Below are 27,508 nucleotides of genomic sequence, written 5' to 3' on the forward strand. Positions count from 1 at the left end.
GCTTGGATCAGTCAGTGTCGGACCGTCAAACGTGAAAGTAATATCTGAATATCTGCAAGCTACAGAACACATCCGCCAATTTCACAATCAGTTCGCCTCTTCGGTTGCAGCGCAGTCAGTTCGAGATGGATAAACTCAATGAAGTCATCAGCAATCAAAAAATGGTAAGCATTGTGACTGTTTTCAACATGAGCCGCTTTCCAATGCCGGCGAGATATCGGTATAAAATTATGCTGTGTATGATCGCGTATGAGTTTGTGCCATTGAATGCGGGATTGTTCTCATTTCATTTCAACACAAGTGTAAATAAAGAACGAGCCAAGAAACGTTAGACAGCTTTGGATATGTGTTGCCATTTATTCCAGGAAACACTTTGGTGGATAAGACTGCGTCAAGCGTAAATATCCCTCTGGTTCGTGGAATTCCCACGGGTGATTTCCCAGTATTGGAAGTAATGCGCATATTTCATTCACTTCCACTTTGGATTTTTGAAGTACTCGAAATGATTTATATTTTGGTGTTCGATTATGTTTCTGAAGTTACTAAGCTAACTGACAAATAGAAAAAAAAATGCGAATTATACAAGAGAATACCATCAAACATACTTGAATTTGTTTCGGTACCTACTGATTCGATTCGAAACAGGTTTTAGTTGGGTTTGTTTTGGTTTTCAAATTTATAAATGTGAATTAAAAATGAGAAAGCTCCCACATCAAATGTGCGTTGGATCGCGTCTTAGTATCAAAATTTGATTTCATCTAGGCTAGACAAGTAAAGAGTGGTAATTAAAAGACGAAAGTCTATGTCAATGATAATGGAAACGAGACTTTGATAAGGGTTCTGTGCAAGTTCAAGGATCGGGCTGCTTACGAGGATCGCGCTGGAAAGAGTAAACTATTCAGAGGACATGAAACAACATGTTATTGTAAGTCTGATTATAAGTAATGGAATGGAACTTTGGCATTCGCTGAAGCTTTAGAATAAGTTTTTTTTTGCGTGTTTGATGCGCTATTGTGGAATGTTTTCACATGTTATTTCGTCCTATGAAGCTGTCAAACTATCATTCTCCAGTGGTAATTTTTTGTTCATTATTGTTGCACTGCATTGTTTTGCTATGTTAGAAAAATTAAAGGAAAAATTGAATCGTGACATGCATTAAGGGGGTAGTACACTATAAACATTATAAAAAGTATGTGATTTTCTCGATTTTAGTCAACTAGAAAACAAATTACTATGATTAATCGGATATCACAGTTTTATTAGGTATATATTACTTCACAGATAAAAAATATATTGGTGTCTATTGGACTGTCCCCTGAATAACCGCAATCGGTTTATTGAACCCTTGCAGCCAAAACCTTGTAAACTCGTGGGAGTTCTACTTGTATTTGTAGAGAGCCGATTTCAACCAATGATTTTTTTTTTCGTAATCTTGGATATATTTCCTGTCATCGCACGTTGGATTTTTTTAAAGTTTTGATTTTTGACGAAATGACGACATTTTTTATAAGAAAATTGCGTTTGTGCCTCAAAAATCGAGACAAAAACATTCACCAAAACTTTATTTTTCAACCGCGAACGGATTTTGGCGATTTATATACGAATCGGAAATTCCCTAAGATTTGTTTAATATGCTATATATTACAATCCCCTGGTGTGTAACCGTTTGAGATTGATGAAAACTAGAAGCAATTCCATTTTTCCATACATTTGTTCTGCTCATTCGTGAGCTTCCCTACCCTTGCTGTCAATAACGAGCAATTTAACGGCGAACAACGAAGGGGAATGATTTAAAGTATTCGTGAACAAAGAAAAGAAGAAGATTAAGAACGAAGGGGAATATTTTCCTAGAGCATAAATATTGGATTTCGTTGAGGCAAACTTTCAGTATCGTTATAGATACGAAGTAATGAAAATCGCTTCTTCTTCTTTGTTTTGCATTATCACATGTATTCGTTATACTTCCTCGGTGATGTCTCTGGCATTGCAATCATTACATCAAACTGACGCCATTCCATTAAGGTTCTGAACTACACAATTAAGTGGGTAATCAACAAACTAGGCTATCATTGGCTCACCATGAAAATAGTTGTTCAGAAATTTTGTGTGTGATTTGGTTTCGTATGACAGTAGCAAAACTATGTTTCCTTTGGTACTTTTGCCGTCTCAACGTATTCATTAACTAGCGTCATTTGCTAATACTTAGTTGAGATATCTTAAGTCAAATAACACTCCTTGAATGTATTCCGAGGGGAAAACTCTTTAATACGTGTGACCACAGTGCAAGTCGAAGGAAATTTCTTTGACGAAAAATTCCCCGGCCAGAACGGGAATCGAACCCGAACACCCGGCATGATAATGTGAGACGCTCTCCACCACACTTGGAAAAATACTCGGTTTGAAGTTTTATTAAACATTTTTATTAAGTTTTTTTTATTTTTTTTATTTTAGTGCAATATACTAAATTAAGACCTCTATTGTTAACAAATGGACCGTTTTAAGCTTGCAATTGACCAGAAATGTTCAAAATTGGCCAACAGAAGAAGTTTTTTGTTCCATCAGGACAACGCAAGGCTACCCGTTTCCGAGAGCTTGATTGGGATGTTTCAATACATCCACCGTATAGTTCGGACCTGGAACCAAACGATTAGCACTTTTTCCTCGCATTGCAAAATTTCCTGAGTGATAAGAAATTGGGATGAAGACAACATTGTAAAAATCTATTGCTAGAGTTTTTCACCAATGAGGACCAAGACCTCGATGATAGAGACATTATGAATCTTCCTTTAGGATGGCAACAAATTTCACAACAGCCTAATTAAAAAATTAAAAATAGTTTTGAATTTCACCCAAAAATAATGGATTACTTTTTCCTCAACCAAATATCAATTTTTCCAGGTTTTTGGTTTTTCGGTGGAAATAGTTATTTTTTTCAGTATAGATATTGAGTAATTTTTCTGTGTAATATTGAATTATAAATTTGGTTTATTCTTCAGTAAGTTCTCCTTCAACGATTTTTATATTTTTTTATATATATCGTGTACATTACATCGCAATTTCAAGCTGTTCTTCTAGCAAAATCCCCGCCTGTCATTTAAAAAATCATCCTTGTCTTTTCTTGTAAATGATATTGGGCCAAATTTTCTTCTTTGTCGTCCTTCCTTTGTTTTTTTAAACGTTCTTGTGGCAAATTTATTTTATTGAACATTTATTAGGCTCACTGTGTTGTTAAACTTTTTTGGAAATTCCAAGTATCTACTCCCGTGTGCATTGGCCCTGTTGCGGAGCAACAATCATCTTATATTTTGATGCTATGATGGGCGATTGTTTGGTGGTGCCAATTATGAAGCCGTGATAATAAATATAAACAAGGAGGATGGATAGCGGAAGGGGAATATTTGTGCTAGGATATGAATAATGGATATCTGCTGAGGCTTATATTACGACTTTTTCTTTATTCGAAGCAGTTAACATTAACTGACGCTTTGGTGAAGCAGGCGTGAAGGTTGTGCGCCAAATAATTGTTTGGGGAATATCAAGCTAGATCATTGTGAATGTCGTGCTAGAATGTTATGGGTTATTTGGGTTCGCGTGCCGGTCGCAAAACTGCCTTCAACAAGTATGGCATTTGCGCTAATCTTCGTCTAATTAAGCAATGCTACTAATTTCGAATTTGTTGAGATTAACAATAAGAATTTATTTCGATTATTTAGTTCCCAACAAAGTAAATGTCGTTCTGGAATTTTGTATGTGATTTACTTTCACTTGCCAGTAGCAAAACATTCCCATTAAGGATGACAGCTGCGCTGATCTCGATAATGAAAAAGTAACGCAACTTTTCTCTAGGCTAGTAATGTTAACAGAAACGTTTCTTTTGAGAATAGCGCAAAATGAAAATGTCGCGTCATTTTAAGATGTTATAAACAAGCAACTTGAGTAAAATAACAGCGCAGTTCTACGTGTCTTGGACATAACCTCCTATAGTTTTTTATTTTTTTTTTGTATTTTTTCTTAAATTTGGATTCAAAAATACAAATTACCCCAAGAGTACTGTTACCTATTGTTTATAAAAACTCTGTATACATCCGTGAAAAAGTTCACTAGACATTGAAATTCGTTTGAAAAAAAATTATACTATTTTATCGTTGAATGAAGTATCTAGTATGATTTCTTTCAGTGGTGGCGGAGAGCAGGCAAACGACCGCAAAGAGTCAAAATGTCATTTTTCCTAAATAGTTAATTTCCAATAATTTTGTCAAACATCTTATTCCAATCAGATTTGATTTTGAATACGCTCTTGGAAAGAACTATTCGTAATTGAAATTGGTCATATGATAAACTAAAGTGACCAGATGGTCAGAGGTCTAACGCGGGATACAAAAAAACAAAACGTTATGCGAACATAAACCATAGTTTGGAGAGTCTCATTTATACGTGAAACTCTTAACATGTATCCTCGCAATTAAACCTGATCTGTATTATTTCTTACAGGTATCTGCACTCAGTTGTGATTTTTCGGTGGTTTGGATTTTGTTTACGCCTGAAAATCACTCACTCAGTCAGAGCATTTAAGTCTGGCAAGCACGATTCAAATTCTACAATTTTCTTACAATTATCAATAAAAAGCAATAAAAAAATGGACTAATTTCCGATGAAAAAAAACTACAAAAGATAATGAAAGAAGTGAAAAACTTCTTTTTTACTGGTGAAAAACTTAAAAACTTTTCGTGCTCATAAAAAAGACAAGACGTACTTGTCGTACTTGTCTACAACGAATGGCAGGGGATCGAATACTTTACGTTCCCCAGGTAAGCGATGGCGACGAATATATCACCCACATCGAGTTCTCGAAGAAAGTTATTCTCTAACAAACGAGAAGGGAATGTGCAAGCCGCTCTTCTTTCGAGTCATATGGTGAACTGGGAGATATACAGTACGAAGTGCTTGCCGGAAGTTGTGAAGGTGATGTGGTCTTCATGCCGAACCTGGGATCTGCCCTTTATGCCAAACGATCACTGGAGGATGGATCGGCTGGAGATAAACATTGTCGCGAAGACCGCCAACCTTCCCAACATCCCCAAGCTGCGACCGATAGAAAACTTTTGAGCGAATGGCCAAAATGGAGAGATAGACGACCATCAAAGCCACGAAAAGGTATAAGAACACACGACATACATCTTTTCATCGGCCATGGTTGAGGTTCCGGCCAACTTCCGTAAGGCCGCCAAGCGCTTCATTTACGATACTTCATCAAACAACCCTGCCCCTTCCTGTCCTGTACACACTAGTTCTTCCAGCTTATTTAACACGTTAAGCCCTGACCGAGGTAGGACACCATAGATGAACTTTTCGTCTGACTCACGTTGGTTCCTTTCGGATCAATAGGGGACTTTTATAAAAATCATTGTCTAAGTTTGTTACTGTCGTTTCCATTTGACACTCTCTAAACAAAAAATCCACTGTCGGTGCGATGAAACCAGCTCAACGTATTAATCTTTGGATGCATTGGAAGCTCTCTTGAACAATCTGCCAAAAAAGAGTTTTTTTTTGAGGTTCATGCATTTAATAAAATAAACATGATCAAATTGTAATATTAAATTATATTGATATCGCGGGACATTTTCGTTTCTTTTGCCAAATGCGGGACGTAATCTTACGCGGGACATTTTGTTCAAATGTGGGACTGTCCCGCGTAACGCGGGACGACTGGTCAGTTTATGATAAACAACATTTTGATTTTGGGTAGCTTCCATCATAAGTACCATGTTTCAACAAAATCGGAGACGGAGATGTCAGCAAGTGATCTTTTAATCTAATGTATTCTCAAAATTCCTGTAAAATATTATACTCACACGTTCAGTCGTTTCATTGCCGATCGATCGAAGTATTGAATAAATTAGAGGAGCACTTAATTTCAATAAATACCCGTGGAATGATAATCGATTTCGAGAAGATGCATTCATTAATAGTTTTTTTGTACATTCTTTGAAAACATAGAAAACGTCTCTCATAATAATAATAAAATCGTTTATCTCCAAGCGAGATCCACTCGTGATGTTTATTTTTGTTTTTGTTCCCAGTTTATCAAGAACATTGCATACCCAAAATGTCTACACACTTGAGTGACCTTCTATCAATACTCAATTCGCTCTCACGTTTGAACGGGGCAAAACCAAAACTTTTTACGTCGCAATTCTGCTGTATGCATGAAAAAATATCTACCGCCGCTTGTGTGATGGAAACCCCATTTTGGGGAATCCCATCGGAAGAAAGAATGTATAGAACGTGTATAACACAAAATATTATTCTGTGCTGAACACAGTTTGCTCTCTGTTCGACTGTAATGTGATTATATTATGTAGTACAATGATAAGTCAAAAGATATTTGCATTCATTGATAATTCCTGAATAATTTCATTCATTAGTTCGAAACATGATCGAGGTACATTAGCAATGACTGTTGATGATTCTTTTTTCAACTCATTTTATCTGAAATTGAACTCTAACCGTAACATAACATGGTTCTTTATTTACCATAAGCTGGTTTTCTTTTTCAGGGTATTTTCTCTGATAAGCAGTTATAAAATAGGAAGGAAAATTCAAAGTGGGTGGACCTGATGTTATTGCTTTACAGTGAAGGAACTTATGAAACGGGGCTCTGAAACTTACTTATGAAACGGGACTTTGGACTTTCGACTCGCATGTTTGGAAGTGAGCATTCACCAGATTTCATATTAAATATTTGGGTAGGATTTTCTCGAAGCGGACTGGTCTGTAGATTGCTCAAGTATGAAAAATGGTTCGCTGCCATTTTTGTACCAAATCCATCGTGATAATTTGGTATTCCAGCAGGATAACGCATCAGTTCATTGAACAGCTCCTGACCCAATTCAGAGCTTGCTTGGATAGGCCGTCAAGAAAGTGTGTGCAGACGATATACAGAATGGAAGTGTTGAAGGACCCAAAGAGCAGTTTTATCTGCATGGAACGAGAAATTAAAACTTGGTTGAAGCCATTCAGAATGAAACTAGTCTTATAATTGACTCAAAATCTATAAGACCCACAAAATTTTGGTAGAAGAATGGAATGTAATAAATTATTTATTGGGTTGGGGAATCAGTTCGTAGCGTAGTTTTTATTTAAATAAAAAACAATAATATAAAAAAAGTTTCAAAAGTGATTTGAGACGTTCTTCATCGAATTCAGAAGGGGTGTGTCATCAACGTCAAAGTCTAACTTTACAAACCGTTTCCGTGCTGTAGACCTTGTCTATACACGTCGAAAATGTCTTTTTTTTCTAGAAAACTCTAATTCAAAAACTATAAGGCCTTGAACATTTTGGTCGAAAAATGGAGTGTTGGAAATTATTACAACATTCATTATAAAATTCCATAAAAAATATCAAATAATTTCAAAAATGCACCGAAAATTATTTTAAAAAAATTGAAATTCATTTACTTTATTTTTACTTTATTGTGAAAAATATTTTGTCAATTGTCAATTTGTCAATAGTTCATACAATCACCAACAAGTCATCCATACATCGGAAGAAGAGTACTTTAACAGGAAAATAGTTTCTCTAAGACAACTTTCTCATGTTTTCTTTGAAAAATTACTAACAATATTTCACTTTTTGTGTGTAAATTTTCACGATTGACATGTTCTGAAAACTTTTTCCTATTTAGATAAATGTCAATCGCAAGAATTTACACTCCATGCAAGAATGCAATATATTTCAGAAGCTATAAGAGGCAGAAAGTTGACGTCATTAACAAAAGCCCATATTTGATTATTATTGACGTAGGACTACGTCTAACCTTTCAATATAGGGGCCCATTTCAATATTTCGGTGTTAAATAGTGTTCAGTTTTTGAACGCTAATACCTCCTCAATTAATGAATGGGTTTTGGTTCCAAATACACATATTGATAGGAAATATCCTCAGCAATTGTTTATATGCTACACATTACGGGTATTCAGCTCATATAAAGTTCAAATTGATGAAAAATCGGAAGAAAGAATTCACTTCTTTCCCATATATTTTGTCTGCGCTCTCGCAGCAAACAGCTATTCATTACAAGCAACCACGGGTACGGGCGAACCGTATGGACAATGCGAAGGAGGGAGACAGAAAAGAGATTATAAATAAATATAGGCGGTCGCTACAACGTTAACTATATGGCTATATAATGTGAGCAATGGTGGAGTTTTTAAACGGTTTTATTCAGCTGTGATATATTTGTATGTTTGTATGTAACATGTTTGTCTATGGCGCTGTACCATATTCATTGAAATTTGACCTCTTTCCTGTTGACTGGTTGATCTGAAATTTGGAACACACCTTTTTCTCTGCAGCCATTATAAAACTGCATATTTCATGATATTGAAAATCCAAGATGGCAACCGCTACAAAATGGCGAATTACATATTTTCTCAAAGCCCCATAGTAGATCACAGTTATTTATGAAAATGCAAATCCAAAATGGCCACCACCACAAAATGGCGGATTACATATTATATATGGGTGTCAAATGAAGGACTTGACTAGTAAAACACAGTTATTCATGAGAAGTGCAAAGCCCAATTATATCACGATACCAGACAGTAAATTCCCATTACGATATGCTTGCCATCAAGTATGTGTTCGTTGCCGGCTGAACAATAACCCCTGCAACATTTGCACGACTAATTTTGATTTTTTCGTATTTGAATCTAAACATTTGAGTGTTTGCTGAGTGCTGAGGTTTTTTTTATCCTTTGATTTTTTTATCTAATTTTGTACATGAAAAGTTCTGGGATCTGTGCTCCATGATATTCAAATAATGTACACCCCTTGGTGTAGTCCTACGTCTCTCCGGTTATGTCCCCGACATTACCCACCCGTTTTTTTTAAACTTTACCGAACACTTTATAGGACTATCTTGACTTTAAAAAAATTATATTAGTACAGGTCGGACTCGATTATCCGGAGACTTGATTATCTGGAATTTAAGACTCGATTATCCGGCGTATTTTATTTTTGATTTTCGGAAATTTTGAAATTTTTGTATAATAATTCCGTATTGAATAGCTAATATGGGTATCAAATGAAAGGGCTTAACTAGTAGAATGCAGTTATTCATGAAAAATGCAAATCCAAAATGGCGGTCACTACAATATGACGGATTTCATATTCTCTTTGAAACTCATCAATATGGGTATCAAACGAAAGGGCTTGATTAGTAGAATACAGTTATTTGTGAAAAATGCAAATTGAAGATGGCGACCACTGCAAAATGGCGGATTTTCTATTTTCTCAGAACCCCATCAATATGGGTATCAAATGAAAGTGCTCGACTGGTAGAACACAGTAGATCATGAAAAATTCAAATCCAAGATGACCGCAGTTCCCAAATAAACAATTACTTTTTGTTGGTTCCATTCAGCTCGCCTTGTTTGTATGTATGTTTGTGTGTTTGTAGGGTTGTCCCACATTAATAGAAAATTGACTCCGTTCCTGTTGACTGATTGATCTGAAATTTGGATCATACCTTTAATTCTACTGTCATTATTCGTGTATTCCATGATCTTGAGAAATTCAATTTGGCCGCCACAAAATGGTAGACTATGTATTTTTTGCAATCCCCTCAATAGAGAAGTATACTGATGATACAGATAATTTACTAAAAACTAGAAAATATAATAAATAAAAAAAACTTTTTAAGTTAAACGGTTTAATGTACTAAAAGCTAGAAAATAATTAGACAAGTAACAGTTAGTACTTATCATATCCGTTCCATCATTAATTTAGGACTATAATGAGACTAAAATAAAATCGTGGGGTATATGATGAAACAACTAACTGTGGATAGTGAAAATCCAACGTTTATTTCTTACCTAATTTTTTTTGGAATATTTTCATGATGTAGTGTATTCTATTGATCAAATCATTTCATTTGATACCGATATTGAGGGATTGCAGAAAATACATAGTCTACCATTTTGTGGCTGCGACCTTTTTGAATTTATGTTGTTTATTATGTTTCGTGTTCTCCAAGTCAAGCCATTCAGCCATTTTTTAGCGACGGCCAAATAATTTTTTTCAAGATCATGTAATACGTAGTTTTGGTTAGTTTTAGTGACAGTAGAATTAAAGGTGTCTGCCAAATTTCAGATCAATCGGTCAACAGGAAAAGGGTGAAATTTCTATTAATGTGGTACAGCGCTACATACAAAGTTACAAAGTCGCAAACATACAAACGGGTCAACCTAGATAAAACCGTTTAATAAATAAGTGCAAATCATAATTATATTACGTTTACGGAGAGAAAATTCGTTTTTTTCATGACTCGATTATCCGGAGTGAAAAAAACTCAATACTCCGGATAATCGAGTCCGACCTGTACTACTTTTTTCAAAGAAAACATGAAAAAGTTTTTGCTAGAAAAACTCTTTCCCTGTAATAGTGACTTTCATTCGATGTTTTCATATATTTGAATTAAATATAGGAAATTATTTATATTCTTATCAAAAATTGTAACACAAATTAAAAAAAACAAAAAAAAATTCAAAATTAAAATTCATTATTCTTAAATACATTTTTTTAGTTTTGAAAAAATATATATGATTAGCCCATACAAAAACCAACAAATTATCTATAATCCTAAATCCTAAATAACCCAAAGCACATTTGGCCATAAAACATCGTTGAATTCACTTCATGTTTTCAAGTAAAACATGATTCAGAACGAATAAAAACAAATATACAGTAGACAATATGACCTATTTTGGCCTCAATTACCAATTACAGACGCTCATCTTCCAATCCTGTTTTCATCATTGAATCTTCTAGGTTTGTCGGTATCGGGGATGCCAGATAATTTTTTTCAAATGGAACGAAAAAATGTGTTCAAATGTTTTCACAATCATATCGAAAAAAACCAAAATTCATAACTTGAGGTTTTGAAGTTTATTTCAATAATGACGAACAAAGAATATATTGCCCAACTGCGAGCTAAATTTTATGTGTTTAGAAATGATAATTGGCTTGATATACCGTTGAATGAGTGAATATCACCCCGGTTCTTGCACAAACATGAAACTGTGATAACTCAATTTGTTCATTTCAGCTTTGATGTTTTGGTTGTAACCCAAATCATATCCATAAAACTAATAATTGAAACGGTGTGTAACCGGAAAACTTTCGATTTGTTATATGGTTGTTGGGGAGATCTAGGTCAATCTATTGTATCAGCAATTCCATGCCAAACCAATATAGTGGTTCTCAGAAAGTGAAAATGAAATATTAGACCCGTATTCTTTTATTTTTTCGTTAGTGTGACCATTTCCATTTCCAAAAAGTCATTTTTAGATAAAAGGGGAAAAATTGTTTTTTTCGAACTTTGAAAAATCATATCTCAAAAACGAAAAAATAGCATCTCTGATATTGAGATATGTTATGTAGATCCTCAGCTTTCAAGAAAAAATATATAAACATATAGCGCCCTCTAGTCCAAAGCCATTAAAACAATGAAAAACGAATACAATCAATAATTACGAAAATAAAATCCATTTCATTTCAAGTTCAATATTTTTCCATAGATCAACTCAATTTGATATATCGATCATCTATATCGGTTCAGTGGTTCAAAAGTTATGAATTTTTGATAAAAGTCATTTTTGGGAAAAAGTGGAAAAAGTTGATTTTTTCGGACAACCCTGAAATGGAATTGATCACCCTACTGAAAAAATAAAAACATACGGGATAAAGAACAAAACTATCATTTTTCACGAAAATCTGAGAACCACTATCAATTATCGAATAAAAATGTTTTTCAATTGAAGCGGATGAGAATCAAATTTCGGACAATATTTATGAAAAAAATCGAATTTCGGACAGAGTGAATTCAAATTTCGGACACTTTGTTTGCATAACGATTTCTTCTGGTTTTAAGCTCAACTTATATTCCTGTACAATTACTAATGCAATAAAATGATCAAACATGACAAAAATTAGGTGTTCGAGTATTTTGGTTATTGATTAAAGTATATTTGAAGATGTATTTTCCATTTTTGAGTAAATTTTTGAATTTTGAATGATGATTATTACACTGTTGGCAGCTGGAAGCGTAGAAGTTGTATGAAAATCGGTACCTTGATGGTGGTATCGGTTCTGAAGCAATGGCGTGTCGCAGAACGATGTCCAATGAATATTTTGAAACTTAGGACAACATCTAAAGCGTTACATACGGGTTTTTGAAAATTATAAAAAAAAATCCAAAATGGGTAAATCGGTCGATTAGCTCCTAAGATATCGATACCACCAGTTGAAAAAACATGGTTTCGAGAAAAACGCGTTTGAAAATACGTATAACAATACTATATCCCTTACGGTGATCTCATACTTTTGGCTGTAACATTCAAACGAAATCGAATATCGAAAAATCGTTTCAGAACAAAATTTCTGAGGCATAAGCTTCCCAAAAAATGTAAAAAAAGAAAATTCGATTTTTCGACCTTCCTGACCGGGGTCCCCTCTTATCCACAGAATAGCCTGTTTTGATTTCATCTGTTTCGTTCGTCCTTCAAAAATATATTCTATTGCTCTTAATTAACATGATGTTTATTGTTATTAGTTACAATATTACTAGTGTATATTTATATATTTTAAATGCGCTCTCATCCATCCGCATCCATCCGCCCACATCCTCTTTGCATGTTGGCCCACATTGATTCTAAGGATTCTAATTCCACATTGATTTCCTGAGGATTTAAGATTTTGGGGTGCAGCAGTACGGATAGATGATCCTGCTCGAATGGCATCCAAAGTGTCTTCAACTTTAACGTTATTATATTTACGCTTCGCATCCATAATAAACCTGAAAACATACATTGTAGTATCACCAATTTTAACTGTCCGAAATATGAATCGTAGGAAAAAAAATCGATTCAAATTTCGGACATTTTATTTTATAATTTTTTGAAGAAAAATTACAATATACTTCATTATGTTTTATAATCAACTGTGAAACACTTACCACGCAATAACAGTTAACTGATAACGATGATGATCAGTGATGAATTATGAGAGAAATTTAACTATTTACAAACGGTATATTCTACCTGCTCACGCTAAGCGCCAATCAAAAACAAACAATAATGAGTAGTGCTGTTAGATTTTTGCCTACTATGTTATAATTCAAAAGTAAATCTAATATAAAATGATAGTGAAACCAAGGGGATATTCTGAAGAATCAATTGTGATATTAATTTCATAGTTATATCATCAGGGCATTAAGCATCTCAAGATATTATTACAAAGTGTCCGAAATATGATTCAGAACGGTAGTTATCTCGATTTTTCATTCGAACTTGTTGCGAAATGTTGATTTGCACGATAATATACCCTATGCTAAATATTAGCTCATTCGAACTTCATTTATTAGTGTTGAGGGTTAAAATTTGAGTTTTTTGAAAACCGCTAAATCACTGGAAATCGGGGTTTCCAAAAACAAAAATTCGATGCCAAATGTCTTGAAATTGTATGACACGTCGAGATTTACAGTTATCCCTTTATAGCATACTTGATAAATGTCTAAGTTCGTTGGTTTGAGTTCACGATGGGTAAACAGTAAACCGTCCATTGATGGGGTAACTTCTTTTTTGCATCAGAAATCATGTTTTCGTTCCTCTTTATATGGACGTAAAAATAAGGTTGTGTACGCGTGTGTGAATTAGTGTCAGGGGGAAATGGATGTGTGGATTGAAGTCAGTTGAATGAAAATTCAGATTTGTATTCATTAGTCGAGTCAGTTAAAATAACCAGGGGTACGACTAAAACGTCAAATCTCTCATATTGCCAGTGTACCCAATATTGCTGCGGTTCACTGACATTTTGGTTCTATCAATTACTGTTGTTTACAACTCGGTCCGGTTATATAGTCGAATAGTGGCTAACTTTAAACTTCATGTTAAATGTGAACACCTCCATGTGAAACCGAAATATGAAAATCGCTCATGCAGTTAGAATAAAGCAGCGCATTTTTCGATTTCAATCCTCGTAAATGATATGTTGATAAACGAATGACGCCATATTGATTTTGATTTTGGGTAGCCTATATTCAATTGATGTCTAACCCCTGAAAATAACCACTGACTGGACTAGTTCACCAGTCATCCTCGCTAGTCAACGCTAGTCAATTCATTTTCTAGTCAAGTCACTTTTTGTTGGCGGCAACTGCCGAAGCAGTTCTAGTCGAAGCGAAGCTGCTGAGAGTAGAGTCGGTCCTCATTTTTCACCATCGAAGATTTCGGGCCCTGGTCAAAAATCGACTTTTCAGACTGAAAAACGACTTTTGATAAATTTTTTTTTTCGAGATAACAGTAAATGTCGACGAGTAATGCAATTTAGCACACTTGGCATCAACAATTTTTTTGAATACCCCGATTTTCGGTGATCTTTCGTTTTTCAAAAATACTCAAATTTTAACGACTGTGACACTAATAAATGAAGTTCGAATGAGCTAATATTTTGCATAGCGTATGTTATCGTGCAAATCAACATTTCGTAGCAAGTTCCGATTGAAAAATCGAGATAACTATTTTTATCGGTACCCAAAACCATACGTTTCGTCTTGTATTCCGAAAAAAATTCCCAGAATGTCGATTTTTGACAAAAAACTTTTTTTCGATATGACACTAGATCTCGGCGTTTCATGCAACTTAAAGACATCAAGGCATCAAACAAAAATTTCGAAAACCCCGATTTCCGAGGGGGGAGGGTGATTTTTCGGTTTAGTATTTTTCTCTATAAAATTATTTGGAATCAGGAATAGATCAAAACCTTTGTTCAAATTTTGATTTATATTGAAACTATTTCTTTCTCCGCACCGGTCACTATACAAGTTACAATTTCAGCTGGTGGAGTTTCTTTTTAAAAAAGGGAATCACACCAGCTGTCAAGGGAGTCTAAATCAGAACTGACTTTATTTGTTGCTCGAAATGAATTTACAATAAAATGCTTATTCTACAAAAACCTACACCTGGCGACAAGTCGATCGGACGATCGATTGCGCTTGCCCAACTCAGCACTAAATGTGTACTTTGGTGCACTCGTGCGATGAGTTAATCGGGTCAGCAATATTATTTTTGGTTCCATGTGTATCTGCGTGTAACTGCCCTCCTCCTAAGTGTTGATCCTCCTGGTTCAACGGTCCGAAGGGTCAATGGTCAGACTCCTAACGACTGGGGTTGGAATAAAAAAGTAGGTTTATTGTTGCTAGCCATCTCCGGTTCGTCTGCTCTGGTTTCTGTTATGATAACTGTAGCTGACTGACGTCTGATCCTGAATAAGACATAAAAAGTAAACAGAAGCATTATTGTTGATGGGGAGGTTAATCCTCCAATGAGTGTCCAATGATGTGTCTCCGATGTCAATTGCAACTTTCCCAAACGTTCCAAATTCTTGTGGTGCAACTTGTTCAATGTATGAATATCCATGGGATAATCGATGTGGTGCTGAGAGATTTCTAAACCTATAGAGGGTAGGTAGATCGGTTGGTTTATTGTTTCGATCACTTGGTTTGTGAACGAATAGTTTCTTATTGATACCGAACAATTCTGATAAGTGATCAAAAATGATCCTGTTAGGTTTCTGTTCGATATTCCACAAGTGTTTCGTAATGTGTCATTCACCTCATTCAATAACAGAGTTGTTTGACTCATTTCGGTTACTATTGGATGATGTAAAATTTGTTCGTAATTGCATCTGCTGTTTTTGCCAGATATTATGTTAAAAATGCAACTGTTTTCTGGGACGTCTTCAAGATCAGACAGATTACATAGGCTCCAATTGCCTAATTTACGACAAATATCAGTTTTAATGTAGAGTTTATCGTCACCGTAGAGGTATTCGTTGCCATCCAGTTTTATGCGTTTCGAGTTGGATATTACGGGTTCAATTTTAAGATGTTGGTACGTTAGGTTTCCAAAGTGGGGGATGTTGATGATGTACAAGATGATCTCTCCGTTGGTTCCAATGGTGGTGGTCGCAAAGCCGAGTGCCTCATCCAAAAGTACTGGGGAGAATCTGACCTATCAAATCGATCTCTTTAGAGTTGAGCAGTTTTCTGTTTATTATTTCTAGTCTTGCTAGTAGTATTGCATCGTGAATGTTACTGATTTCTTCATTTAGAATGTCTAAATTCATTATAATGTTCAAAAGATCTATTGCTGTATTCGTTTTTTCGTTAGAAATAATCAATTTGTTGATGCTATCCGTTATATTATCTACCCCTTGGTACAGTTCGTCATTTATATTGATTTGTTTGTTGTTGTTGTCCGAGATATCATTTAAATCTTTATTTATAATTTTGAGGTCGTCAGCGTCTGGGGAGCCGGACATCCATTTCCAGGCTCTGCCAAGTGCATCCCAGCGTTTCATTCGTCCGGGTTTGATTTGTTTCAGGTTGTTCTCGAGTTCGAGGATTTTTCGTCTTAGTATGGTTGTTATCTCGTTATCATTGTCTTGTCGAATAAGTACTTGGTCTTTTATGTCCAGTAGTGTTTGTTGTATGAAAGTGGTATTTATCTCATGAACTATCTTCTTATAGCCCTCTATAATCTTGCAATATTCTAGATGGACAACAGCTACATGGTCTTGATTTACATTCCTGATAATAATATTTCCAAGCGCAGCTTGAACCCTGAAAGATTAAGATTTCAAACTAATATTTTTTACATTCGTTTTGTGTAATTTGGAGTTTCTCTCATTTTTGAAGGTGACTTCGTTATTTTCTTGCACATGGGTTTTTTTAAACAATTTTTTATGTTTCGGCTTTATAATTTTATCCTTAGTGTAAACCATTTGACCTACTTCTAACTGTGGGGCGGATTTTCTATTTTTATTGAACTTTTCTAATTGTTTTGTTTGGGCTTCTTTGATTTTTACTATAGTTTCGTCGTACATTTTCTGTCTAATTTGTTCTAGTCGATCTGGGTCGATTGGTACGTCTGAGTCTTGTCTTTTCCAAATAGAATTTCTTTAGGTTTCTTTAAAGTAACTGAGTGGATCGTGTTATTATACTTTTCCACAACTATGTGAATTATGTTACGGGGAGGTAGACGGGGGGTTAGTTGTTTTTGGATTCTGTAAAGTTCGATGATGGTAGAATGAAATCTTTCTACCGGTCCGTTTACTTCGGATTTACTATTGGGAGTTAGGTATACCCTTACATTTAAATCTATCAATTTTCCACGAATATCGGGTGATTGAAAAGCACGTTCGTTGTCAACAACGATTGCATTTGGGACTATGAAGGTTGTTACTGTTTCCCATATTGCTTGACCAATATGGACAGCGTGTCGGGATTTGATGGGGATCATTCGTCCAAACTTACTAAATTTATCAAGGCTTGATAAAAAGTAGTTGGATTCGATTTGGAAAACGTCTATGTGAAGAATTTCATATGGAAGATTAGGTGTTGGTGTTTCTTGAAGTGGAATCACAAGAGGCTGTCTGTCATATTTGGTTTCATTGCAGAGATCGCAAACACGCACATACTGACGAATTTTATCAGTTAATTTCGGAAAATAATATTTCCTCAAAATTTGTTGTTTATTTTCGTCGATACCACGGTGTGCTCTCTCATGTGTCTCCTGTATTATTCTCTGTTGTACGTCCGGGTCGGTTATGTCTTGAAGAATGTTTTGCTTGAATCGAATTTTCAAAAGGCCGGATCGGCTGAAAAACTTTTTGTAAATTTCTTGTAGTTGGCCTAAGATTGCTTCGGTTGTGTGTAAACCAATCAGTTTTGAAGGTGCAAGAAATTCTTTCATTAAAGCTGTTAAAATTGGTTCGTCGTATCTAGTCCTTTTTATCGTTATTCTTGTGAAACCGGGAAAGGGGTTAGTGGTTATTACGTCGGGTGCTGTGTCTGTTGTTTCTAAAATTATTTGTAGGCGAAAGGCATTCAAAGGGGCTTCTGTTGAGATGATATAATTATTATCATCATCATCGGCAGAGTGTTGCGTCGGTGTTAATGAGTTGACCTGCAAACGACTCAATGCATCAGCAACAACATTGGATTTACCGGGCTTGTAAACTATTTCATAGTCGTGCTCTTCCAGGTAAGATTTCCAGCGTTTGAGCTTTGCATTAAAATTTTTCGCGGATAACGAGAAAGTTAACGGTTGGTGGTCAGTCAGTATGACAAATTTTTGGCCGTAAATATAATTCCTGAAAACTTTCAGTGCCCAGTGAATTGCAAGCATCTCTTTTTCCGTAGCGGAAAAGTTCTCTTCCGTACGATTAAGAGTGCGAGATGCAAAGTGAATAGGTTTGTCTTTACCCATCTCACCTTGGCTTAGAACAGCGCCAATCGCGTAATTCGATGCATCTGTAGTAATTAGGAATGGTTTTTTGAAATCGGGGTAAATTAAAATGTCGGCACCAGTAAGAATCGACTTCAAATTTTCAAAACTTTCTTTGGCATTGATATCAAGTTTGATTGCCTTTTTCGAATCTATATTCCTCTCCCCTCTCAAAAGGTTTGTAAGAGGTTTTGCTATTTTGGCAAAATCTTTTACAAATCTCCTATAATAGCCAATTAAGCCTAAAAAGCTTCTAATTTCTTTAATACTTTTTGGTTCTGGCCATTTCTGAATTACTTCAATTTTCTTATTATTCGGTTGGATCCCATTTTCTGTGATAACATAGCCTAAGAATTCAACTGATTTCCTGAGGAACTCAGATTTATCTAGTTGAACCTTGAGATTTGCCTCGTAAAGAGCTTTCAAAACAATTTTCAAGTTGTTGTTGTGTTCATCTAGCGTCTTACCAAAGATGACACAATCGTCAATATAAACATAACACCTTTTTCCGATGTGCTCACGAAGTACATCGTCCATAGCTCTTTGAAAAATAGCCGGTGCATTTTTGAGCCCGAATGGCATACGCACAAATTCATACTTGCCATTGTTAACCGAAAATGCGGTTTTTTCTATGTCAGAGCGTTTCATCTTTATTTGATGAAAGCCAGAAGCTAGATCTAAAGTGGTAAAATAACCATTTCCACCTAGCTGATCTAAAATATTCGAAATTTCCGGCATGGGGTAACGATCTGAAATTGTTTTCTGGTTCAAATTGCGATAATCGATTACCAGTCGAAATTTCTTCTGTCCAGATGCGTCCATTTTTTTCGGCACAATCCATACAGGAGAGTTCCAAGGGGATCTCGAAGGTCTTATTATTCCATCAGCTAATAATTTTGAAATCTGTTTATCAACCTCTTCTCTATAAGCTGCTGGATAGAGATAGGATAACTGATATACGGGTATATCATCTTGTGTTCTTATAGTGCATTCGACATTCGTAGTACATGTTAGAGAATTATCAGGGCAGTGAAATACCTCTGGACATGAATTAATGATGGAAAACAATGATTGTTTTTCAGTCGGTGTTAGATGTGATGTTCTAACAACTGTACTCAAATTGTTGACATTGTTTAATCTTCTTTGTGAAGGAGTTGGGGAATAAAAGTATAGAGAAATTTTCAAATTTTGTTTTTCTCCTGAAACATATAAATTTTTTTTATTTGTCATGAGGTTTATTGTTTATTGTTTATTGTTTACAAATTAAGTTTATCTGACATAAATTGTCTTAATAAACACCCGTCACTCAACTAAAGTTTAATCTTCTTATTCTACGTAGAAATTCATTTGTGGAGATATTAAAATCGAACGCGGATTCGATAGATGCAAACACACGAACCATTGCACTTATAGGTTGATTATATCCGTAATGAGTACGATGGAAACTCGGTTGCATCAGGGACCGCTGTCTCAGCATCCTGCTTGATGCACGAAAGTTAAGCAGCGATAGAAGATGAGGGCAATCAACTTCTCCGACGAGTAGTTTGCAAACATAAAGAGCCTGTTGTGTCTTGCGTCTCCGTTCGAGCGTTTCAAGACCAAGCAGTTGACATCGATCTGGATACGCTGGAAGGTTCAAAGGATCGCGCCATGGTAGATTTCGCAGCGCCATACGTATGAACCTTTTTTGGACTCGCTCGATCCTTAGATTCCACGTTACATCGTTTGGTGCCCATACAACTGAAGCATTTTCCAGAATTGGTCGTACGATGGAGCAATATAACACCTTCATGCAGTGTGGGTCTGTAAAATCCTTTGCAATTTTCGAGATGAAGCCGAGTTGACGATTCGCTTTCAAAATTATTGATGCATAATGTGAGTTGAAAGAAAACTTCGAGTCCAATACAACACCAAGATCCGTCACCTGATGCATTCTGTTAAGAATCGTATTATCAATCTGGTAATTGAAAATGATCGGGTCCAAAGAACGATGGAAGGTCATAACATGACATTTCGCGATGCTGATGACAAGTTTATTCTTACGACACCAATGAACAAACGTATTCAGCAAATTTTGTAGATGAAGACAATCTTGGACACAGCTCACCACAACATAGATCTTTAGGTCATCGGCATATACAAGTTTACATCTATGACCAAGTGAAGACGCAGCATCATTGAAAAATATCACGAACAGTAGCGGTCCCAGGTTGCTTCCTTGAGGGACACCGGTCGTATTAGTGAACGGTGATGACATGCATGTTCCGTGCTTAACGTGCAGCGTTCTGCCAATTAAGTATGATGAAAGCCATGATACTAGTCTGTGAGAGGCTCCCAATCGACATAGTTTGCAGAGTAAAATTTTGTGATCTATGAGATCAAATGCTGCTTTTAGATCCGTGTAAATAACATCAACCTGGGCTTTCCTTTCCATCGCCACCAAACAGGTGGTAGTTAAATCCAGCAAATTGGTAGTTACGGACCTGCCAGGGATGAATCCATGTTGATCAGATGAAATATGCGTCTTCGTGGCTCGTAGAATTTGATCGCTGACTATTATTTCAAAAAGTTTAGATGCTGCAGAGAGGCTGGTTATCCCACGATAATTTTTAACATCACGTCGATCGCCACTTTTGTGCACAGGAAACATATAAGACGTTTTCCAACACACAGGAAACTCTCCTCTCTCGAATGAACGATTGAATATGAACGCTAGAACTTCGGCTATTGCTCTTGCGCAGTAACGAAGAACAACAGCGGGTATGCCATCTGGACCAGGAGCATAGGAACTCTTCAGCTTTTTGGACGCCTCGATAATTATTGCGGGGGATATTTCGAACGTGTCAATAGCTACTGCATTTTGTGGAACATTTGATGCAGCATTTTCTGCCTCTCTATCGGACGTTGGCACTGTTTGAAAAACTGAGGCGAAGTGCTTCGCAAAAAAATCACACGCTTCTGCTTCGTTTTCAGATTCTTTTCCACCAAAAACCACATTAATCGGAACTGACTTGTTTTTCCGCTTGCTGTTTACGAAGCCCCAGAAATATTTTGGATTCCGGCGAAGTCCAAACTGCACCCTTAATACGTGTGACTTATAAAGGTCGGCATTTAGTTTTTTGTAAACGTCACTCGCCCATTTAAAGTTATTCTTTGAGGAAGGCGATTTTTGAGTACGCAGGATGCGCTGGCACCGACTGCGTTCGCGTTTTAGTTTGCGAAGGAGCGGCGTGCTCCAAGGGGGTGAGAGAGGTTTTCTTTTCACAGGAACGTTCAAAGTTAACCATTGCAATATGACATTAGAGAAGTTCAACGCCATGCTGTGAACATCAAATTCTTCATAAACACAATTCCAGTCTAGACTAGATAAGTGATGAAAAAGTTCGTCAAAGTCGATTTTACGGTAATTGAGTGCTCTGTAGTCGTTAATCGTCTCTAAAGGTGGGCAAGGGCGTGCATAGGGATCCTTGATGTGTATGTTAAGTGGAGGATGGTGTGTATCCACATGGAGCAAGGGTTCTTCATCCGTGTAAACTACCGTATAACTACCCTCAGACGTGAAAACCAGATCGAGAATTCGATCCAAGTTGTTCAGTTGTGCATTAACTTGGTTCAGGTTCAGGAAATCCATTCCGTCGATTAACGCCGAAGCAGCTGGGTTTAAAAAAGACGCGTTTTCTGGACGTATGCCATCTTCATTTTCTGACCACCTAATGCGCGGTTGATTGTAGTCTCCACATATGAGTACAGTGTCGTCTCGAGAAGCGATGTTACAGAGCTCACGAACGGTAGCGATGTGCTCTTCGATAATGTCGATCATGCGGCTTTTATCAGGGGCAATGTAAACGTTGCACAATAAAACCCGACGCCCTCGTATATTGGCTGAGACACACACCTGCTCCAGCCTCCTACCGCTACGTGTGTCGATGCGTGAACATCCGTGTCGTTCAGCCACGGCAATTAGCACACCACCAAAGCTACGCTTGTCGCTATTCAATGAGCTTCGGTCACATCGAAAAACATTAAATGATGTACCAAAAATCTGCAAGGAGTTGATGCTATCGTCCAGTCCTGTTTCCGTAAGCATGATTACATCGTAATTACAATCGATGGAAGCCAGATAGATGTCGTCCAATTTTGTCCTCAATCCTCTCACGTTTTGATAATATATCAAACTGGTGCAAACGGCAGTAGTAGAAGCGTGCTGCAACACAGTATGAGTGAGTGTAGGGGTAAAGGGAATTGAGCAACAATACTCGCCTGTGATGGGAACCCGAGGGTTCCCACCATCCATAGAAATACGCGTTGAATGATTTTTCAATGTTGCACTGCAATTTCCGGCGGTGTGACGGATGTCGGTGTCAGGTTTATGACGGGAGATTGCCGAAATTTTTTGGTGGAAAGCTCTTCGAATTCGCGGAACAATATGCCTTCTGGCCAAGTGGATGGCTTAAGAGCGTTTGATTTTAAAGCCGGGTCCAACCCAACTTTAAACGAGATGAAGGTCATCTTGCTGATGTCAGCACCTTTAGCCAATAGTTTTATGACATCTGGATCCTTTTTCAGCTCAAGATTCGCTCGTACCATTGCAGATAATTGTTCGTTGGTTACATCGGGTCTTATGTGGGACAGGTAGAGCCAGAATTTGTTTGCTGGTTTGTCAATAACAGGAACGGATACCACGTTATTCCCTATTGGCTTAGAGCCGGACTGGCATTCAGACGAGTTTTGCGAAAAATCAGGTTCACGAAGTCGTTTGGCGGGTCGAATAGGTTCCATTGTAGGCCATTGCTTAACTGCCGGTGACAGAATAGAAGTGGTAGGCTTTGACGACAATTGTTTTATTTCTATCTGCAAGTTGTTAATCGCTGCCGTGAGAGATGCGAGCGGAGACTGTTCATCCGCTATCTTCGTGATAGAACGAAGATGGGAATTTTCAAATAAATCCGCACAATCATCGCACATCCAGAATAGGTTTTTCCGATGCGATGTGAAGTAGCTCATAAGGGCACGAGAAACACCGGAGCGACCAGAGCATGTCATATGGAAAATACAACCACAGTATCCACGGCAAGCCACAAATTCTATGCCAGTAATTACTTGACTGCATTTTGCACAATTTTTCTCCATGCTCATCTTCGCAGTTGATTCAGTTAGCCTTCAAATAACAACACACACGGCAAGCAGCAGAAACAGTGGCACAAAGGGACGAGTGATTGTACTTATTGATCAACAATAGACCCGTAGAGTTGAACAGAAAATCAATGAAGCTGCACAGCAATTGGAAAAGTTTTAGCGACAAATTCCACAGTAATATTACGTTTAACGATAAGAACTACACTATATTCACATTCAGTCAACAAAATAAAAGTTTATGGTCAATAAATATTAAAAATTGTAGTTATAAAACACATTCAAAAACGGAAAAAATAAGGAGCTCGAAAGCGACACGGCTGGAAACACGGCCATGAACCATGAACCATGAAGGTTAAAACTCTCATTGAAGATTATTTCGGTTCCGATTAAACCATCGAAGAAGGGATGAAAATCGAAGACTAGAAATTCAAATTTGTTGTCTACGATAGGTTGAAAAATGTCTAATTTAACTACTTCGGAAACGTAATCTTTACCTGTTACACCCTTTACTGGTTCATTTGGAATTTTATGTACGATTTTTCCAGAATTGTAAGCCCATTTTCTAGAGATTAAATTTATGTTAGCGCCACTATCGACGAGAAGTTTAATTTCACCTCTTGTCGTGGGCACTTTTATGTAAGGTAGCGGAGAAACTTGTGTTCTTAATCGCACCATTTGCTCATCCATTTCATGTCTCTTTCTAAAAAATTGACAGTGTTTTCATCTTCTGATTCGTTGGAAACTTCTTCTTGATCATAATCAGTTTTCACATCTTCAGTTTGAAGAAGATATTCTTCTTCTGTTGGTAATTCTTCTAATTGATGCGCTACTCGTTTTGGTTCCGGTAACTGATATTGCATCGAGGCCGATGAGGGCCTAGAAAATTTTTGCCGATTACCGTAATCAACCATTCTAGAGCGTATGGACTGATCAACGTCCATCGGTTCTACTTTCTGCTGTTGGGTGTTGTATTTGTTGGGAAAGTTTAACTTGGGAGGAAGATTTGGCTTTTGTTGAAAGTTTCCTTGATTAGTGAGATGTTGGAAATTCCTTTGGTTCATAGGTTGTTGAAAGTTTCTTTGGTTTATTATTTGGAATGGCTTTGAAGGCCGTGGTGGTGGAAGCGGTTGCGGAATATTAGATCTGGGAGCAGGAGCCGGTGCGTAATTATGTCCTTTGAAAGGAACATTTCTTGCGTCTAAATTTTGATAGTCTATACAATAGTGATATGCTCTTGCGAGGCTTTCTGGTTTAAAATTTTTGCAGAACATCGAAAGAGGTTCCCCTAGACCTCTTATAAACGTGTCTAGGGCGATCATATTGTACAGTTTTATTAGAGTTGACTCGTGGCCTTTCCATGCTTCGTCCATGACAATTGCTGAACTGATCAGCGTTACAATTTCGGTGATCTTGCTGTAGTAAGATTCGATTGATTCACCTCGAGATCTGGAAGTAGATTTTAGTTGGTGATCTAATGTCATCAGATCACGTTTATCAGAGTAATAAAGGCGAAGAACTTCCTTTATACTCCTCCAATCATTTGGGGTGTTGTTCGTGATCAAAATATCACTAGCTTCACCTTTAATTTTTCGTCGAATAGTTTTTAAAATGAGATAATATTGGAAGGAATCTTGTTTGTCTTGGAAAAGTTCCAAGATTTCTTCCACATCAAGAATGAACTGGGATAGATTTCTGGGGTTTCCCACAAAATCTGGCAGATCGGACACGATAGCAGGAATTTTGCCTCTCTCGTTGAATGACAAGGAGGTATCGACCACGAACCGTGGAGAAAAATTTGAGGTTGAGGGAATTGGTTCGGGATCCGGGATCGGGTTTGCCATTGTGGTTGTTAAATGGAGGGAATTTAATGAATTAATCAATTCGTCTATTTTTAAAGTTTGTTTAATTAGTGTTAGTTGAGCACTTTTGTGATATTCAGCGTTTCGATTACGGGTGCACCCAGGTGCTCCGGTCTAGACGCTCGTAATTAGTAAAGCGAGTCGCGTTTAAAGTTTAGTTTTTAAATGATTGGGATTTCACACTTCTTAAAATTAATTTCTTTCTGTTCTTTTTATTGTACTCACAATAATATCAGGAAACGTCTCATTGAACGTCGCGGGACAACGCCTTGGTCCTTGGTCCTATTTTGTTGCTCCGGGTAGGTTCCTTAAATTGGTGCACTGCTTCGCGCCTTCACCCTCAAATCCTCTGGTTGACAGTGGACGGCTCTTGGTCCGGAATGAAAGGTTCCTTACTCAGGATGCTCAGCGTGGCTTCGTTCAGCTCGAACTTATACTTTTACCAAATATAAAGGTCCCGTGTGAGGGCGCCAGTTACAATTTCAGCTGGTGGAGTTTCTTTTTAAAAAAGGGAATCACACCTGCTGTCAAGGGAGTCTAAATCAGAACTGACTTTATTTGTTGCTCGAAATGAATTTACAATAAAATGCTTATTCTACAAAAACCTACACCTGGCGACAAGTCGATCGGACGATCGATTGCGCTTGCCTAACTCAGCACTAAATGTGTACTTTGGTGCACTCGTGCGATGAGTTAATCGGGTCAGCAATATTATTTTTGGTTCCATGTGTATCTGCGTGTAACTTACATTATAATGTTCTATTCTGTTTTTTTGTTTTCAAAGCGCTCTAAACTTAGCAGTAGCCTTTATTATGACATTATAAAATGGAAATAAATAAAAAAATTCTATTTTCTCATTTCAGCCTCCACCACCGCCGTACTCCGTACTGGAAGAAACAATCAGCAGTCAACCTGGCCAATATGCCGCACCAATGCAGCAGGTACAGCAGCAGGTCGTCACCTATCCATCTGGATTGGAGCACCTGGCCGAAACGGAAATGATCAGGTTCAAACAGGAGGTGCAAATAGTACAGTTGATCTGTGGCTGCGATATGCCTATTAATTTTGACTTGATCAACGAGAATGATCAGATTATCTACAAGATACAGGAGCAGGAGAATTTCTGCGCAAGAAACTGCATCCCTCAGGGATTTCGAACCGAGTCCAGTATGGTTAAGACAAATGGATTACTGGCGCTTCAGTTTAGTAGAGAGACACGATGTGTGATGAATTGCTGTTTGCCCTGCTGCTGTTATCCTTTGCCATTCAGTAGAGAGCGGATGACCGTGTCCAGCGGAACAGGAACGGTGTACGGGACTGTCCAGCACGACTGGTCTGCTTGGAGATCGCGTTTTAGCGTTCTGAATAATCAAGATAGCGTAGTGATGAAGATTGAAGGTCCGGGATGCAATTTTGGCTTCTTTGGCGATCTAGAATACAAAATTGTTACTCCGGGTGGCGTAGAGATTGGAAGCATCGTTAAGCGTTGGAACGGATTACTGTGTGAGGTGGTAGCGGACTTCGATGATTTCACTATCACCTTTCCACGTGATTTGGACATTACCATGAAAGCCACCCTCATTGGAGCTGTTAAATTGATTGTATGCACATGTCATATCCCAAATCTCAGACTTTGATAATATTTATGGTTTTCATTTCCAGAACTTCCTCTTCTTCCAAGGATCGTTACGAAGACTTATCTGCGGCACCACTTGTGGTTCTCTGAACGCGATGGTTAGAGTACAACCACACTAAGTTCTGGGGACGAAACATTTCGTTCTTATTAACGATGATTTATATGTATAATGGTTTACATACCTCATGGTGCATGTATTACATAGCAACAGTTATTATGCTATGTTGCTTACCGTATTATAATTTTCTGTAATAAAACATCGTTATTTCGGGTACGATTTATTCCAATAAGTTTAAAATTTTGTTAATCCGCATGAACGATAAAAATTTTCTGAATCGAAGGACGCAGTATAAAGAGTGTTATTGTATGATTATAATTTGTCGTAAATCAATTCTCGAAGCCGATGTCCGGGTTTTATTCGATGAAGATAAAATATAATTTTCAGGAGTACCACAAAAATATTTCTATTTCAAGTAATCCTCGTTTGATTCTACACATTTCCATTTCCAGTTCTCAGGTAAACTGTGAA

The 27,508-nt window shown here is 37.0% G+C and overlaps 1 protein-coding gene across 1 annotated transcript; it reads left to right on the forward strand.

Annotated features, from left to right (window-relative positions):
• LOC129769563 (phospholipid scramblase 1-like) lies at nucleotides 1–27,269 on the forward strand. The gene is made up of 3 exons (XM_055771913.1): nucleotides 1–164; nucleotides 26,207–26,944; nucleotides 27,006–27,269. The coding sequence occupies exons 1-3, from the start codon at nucleotides 126–128 to the stop codon at nucleotides 27,096–27,098; spliced, it is 870 nt and encodes a 289-aa protein (XP_055627888.1). The 5' UTR covers nucleotides 1–125; the 3' UTR covers nucleotides 27,099–27,269.
• Nucleotides 27,270–27,508: the final 239 nt, after the last annotated feature.

Source organism: Toxorhynchites rutilus, chromosome 2 (assembly GCF_029784135.1).
Source record: "Toxorhynchites rutilus septentrionalis strain SRP chromosome 2, ASM2978413v1, whole genome shotgun sequence".
Classification (NCBI taxonomy): domain Eukaryota; kingdom Metazoa; phylum Arthropoda; class Insecta; order Diptera; family Culicidae; genus Toxorhynchites; species Toxorhynchites rutilus.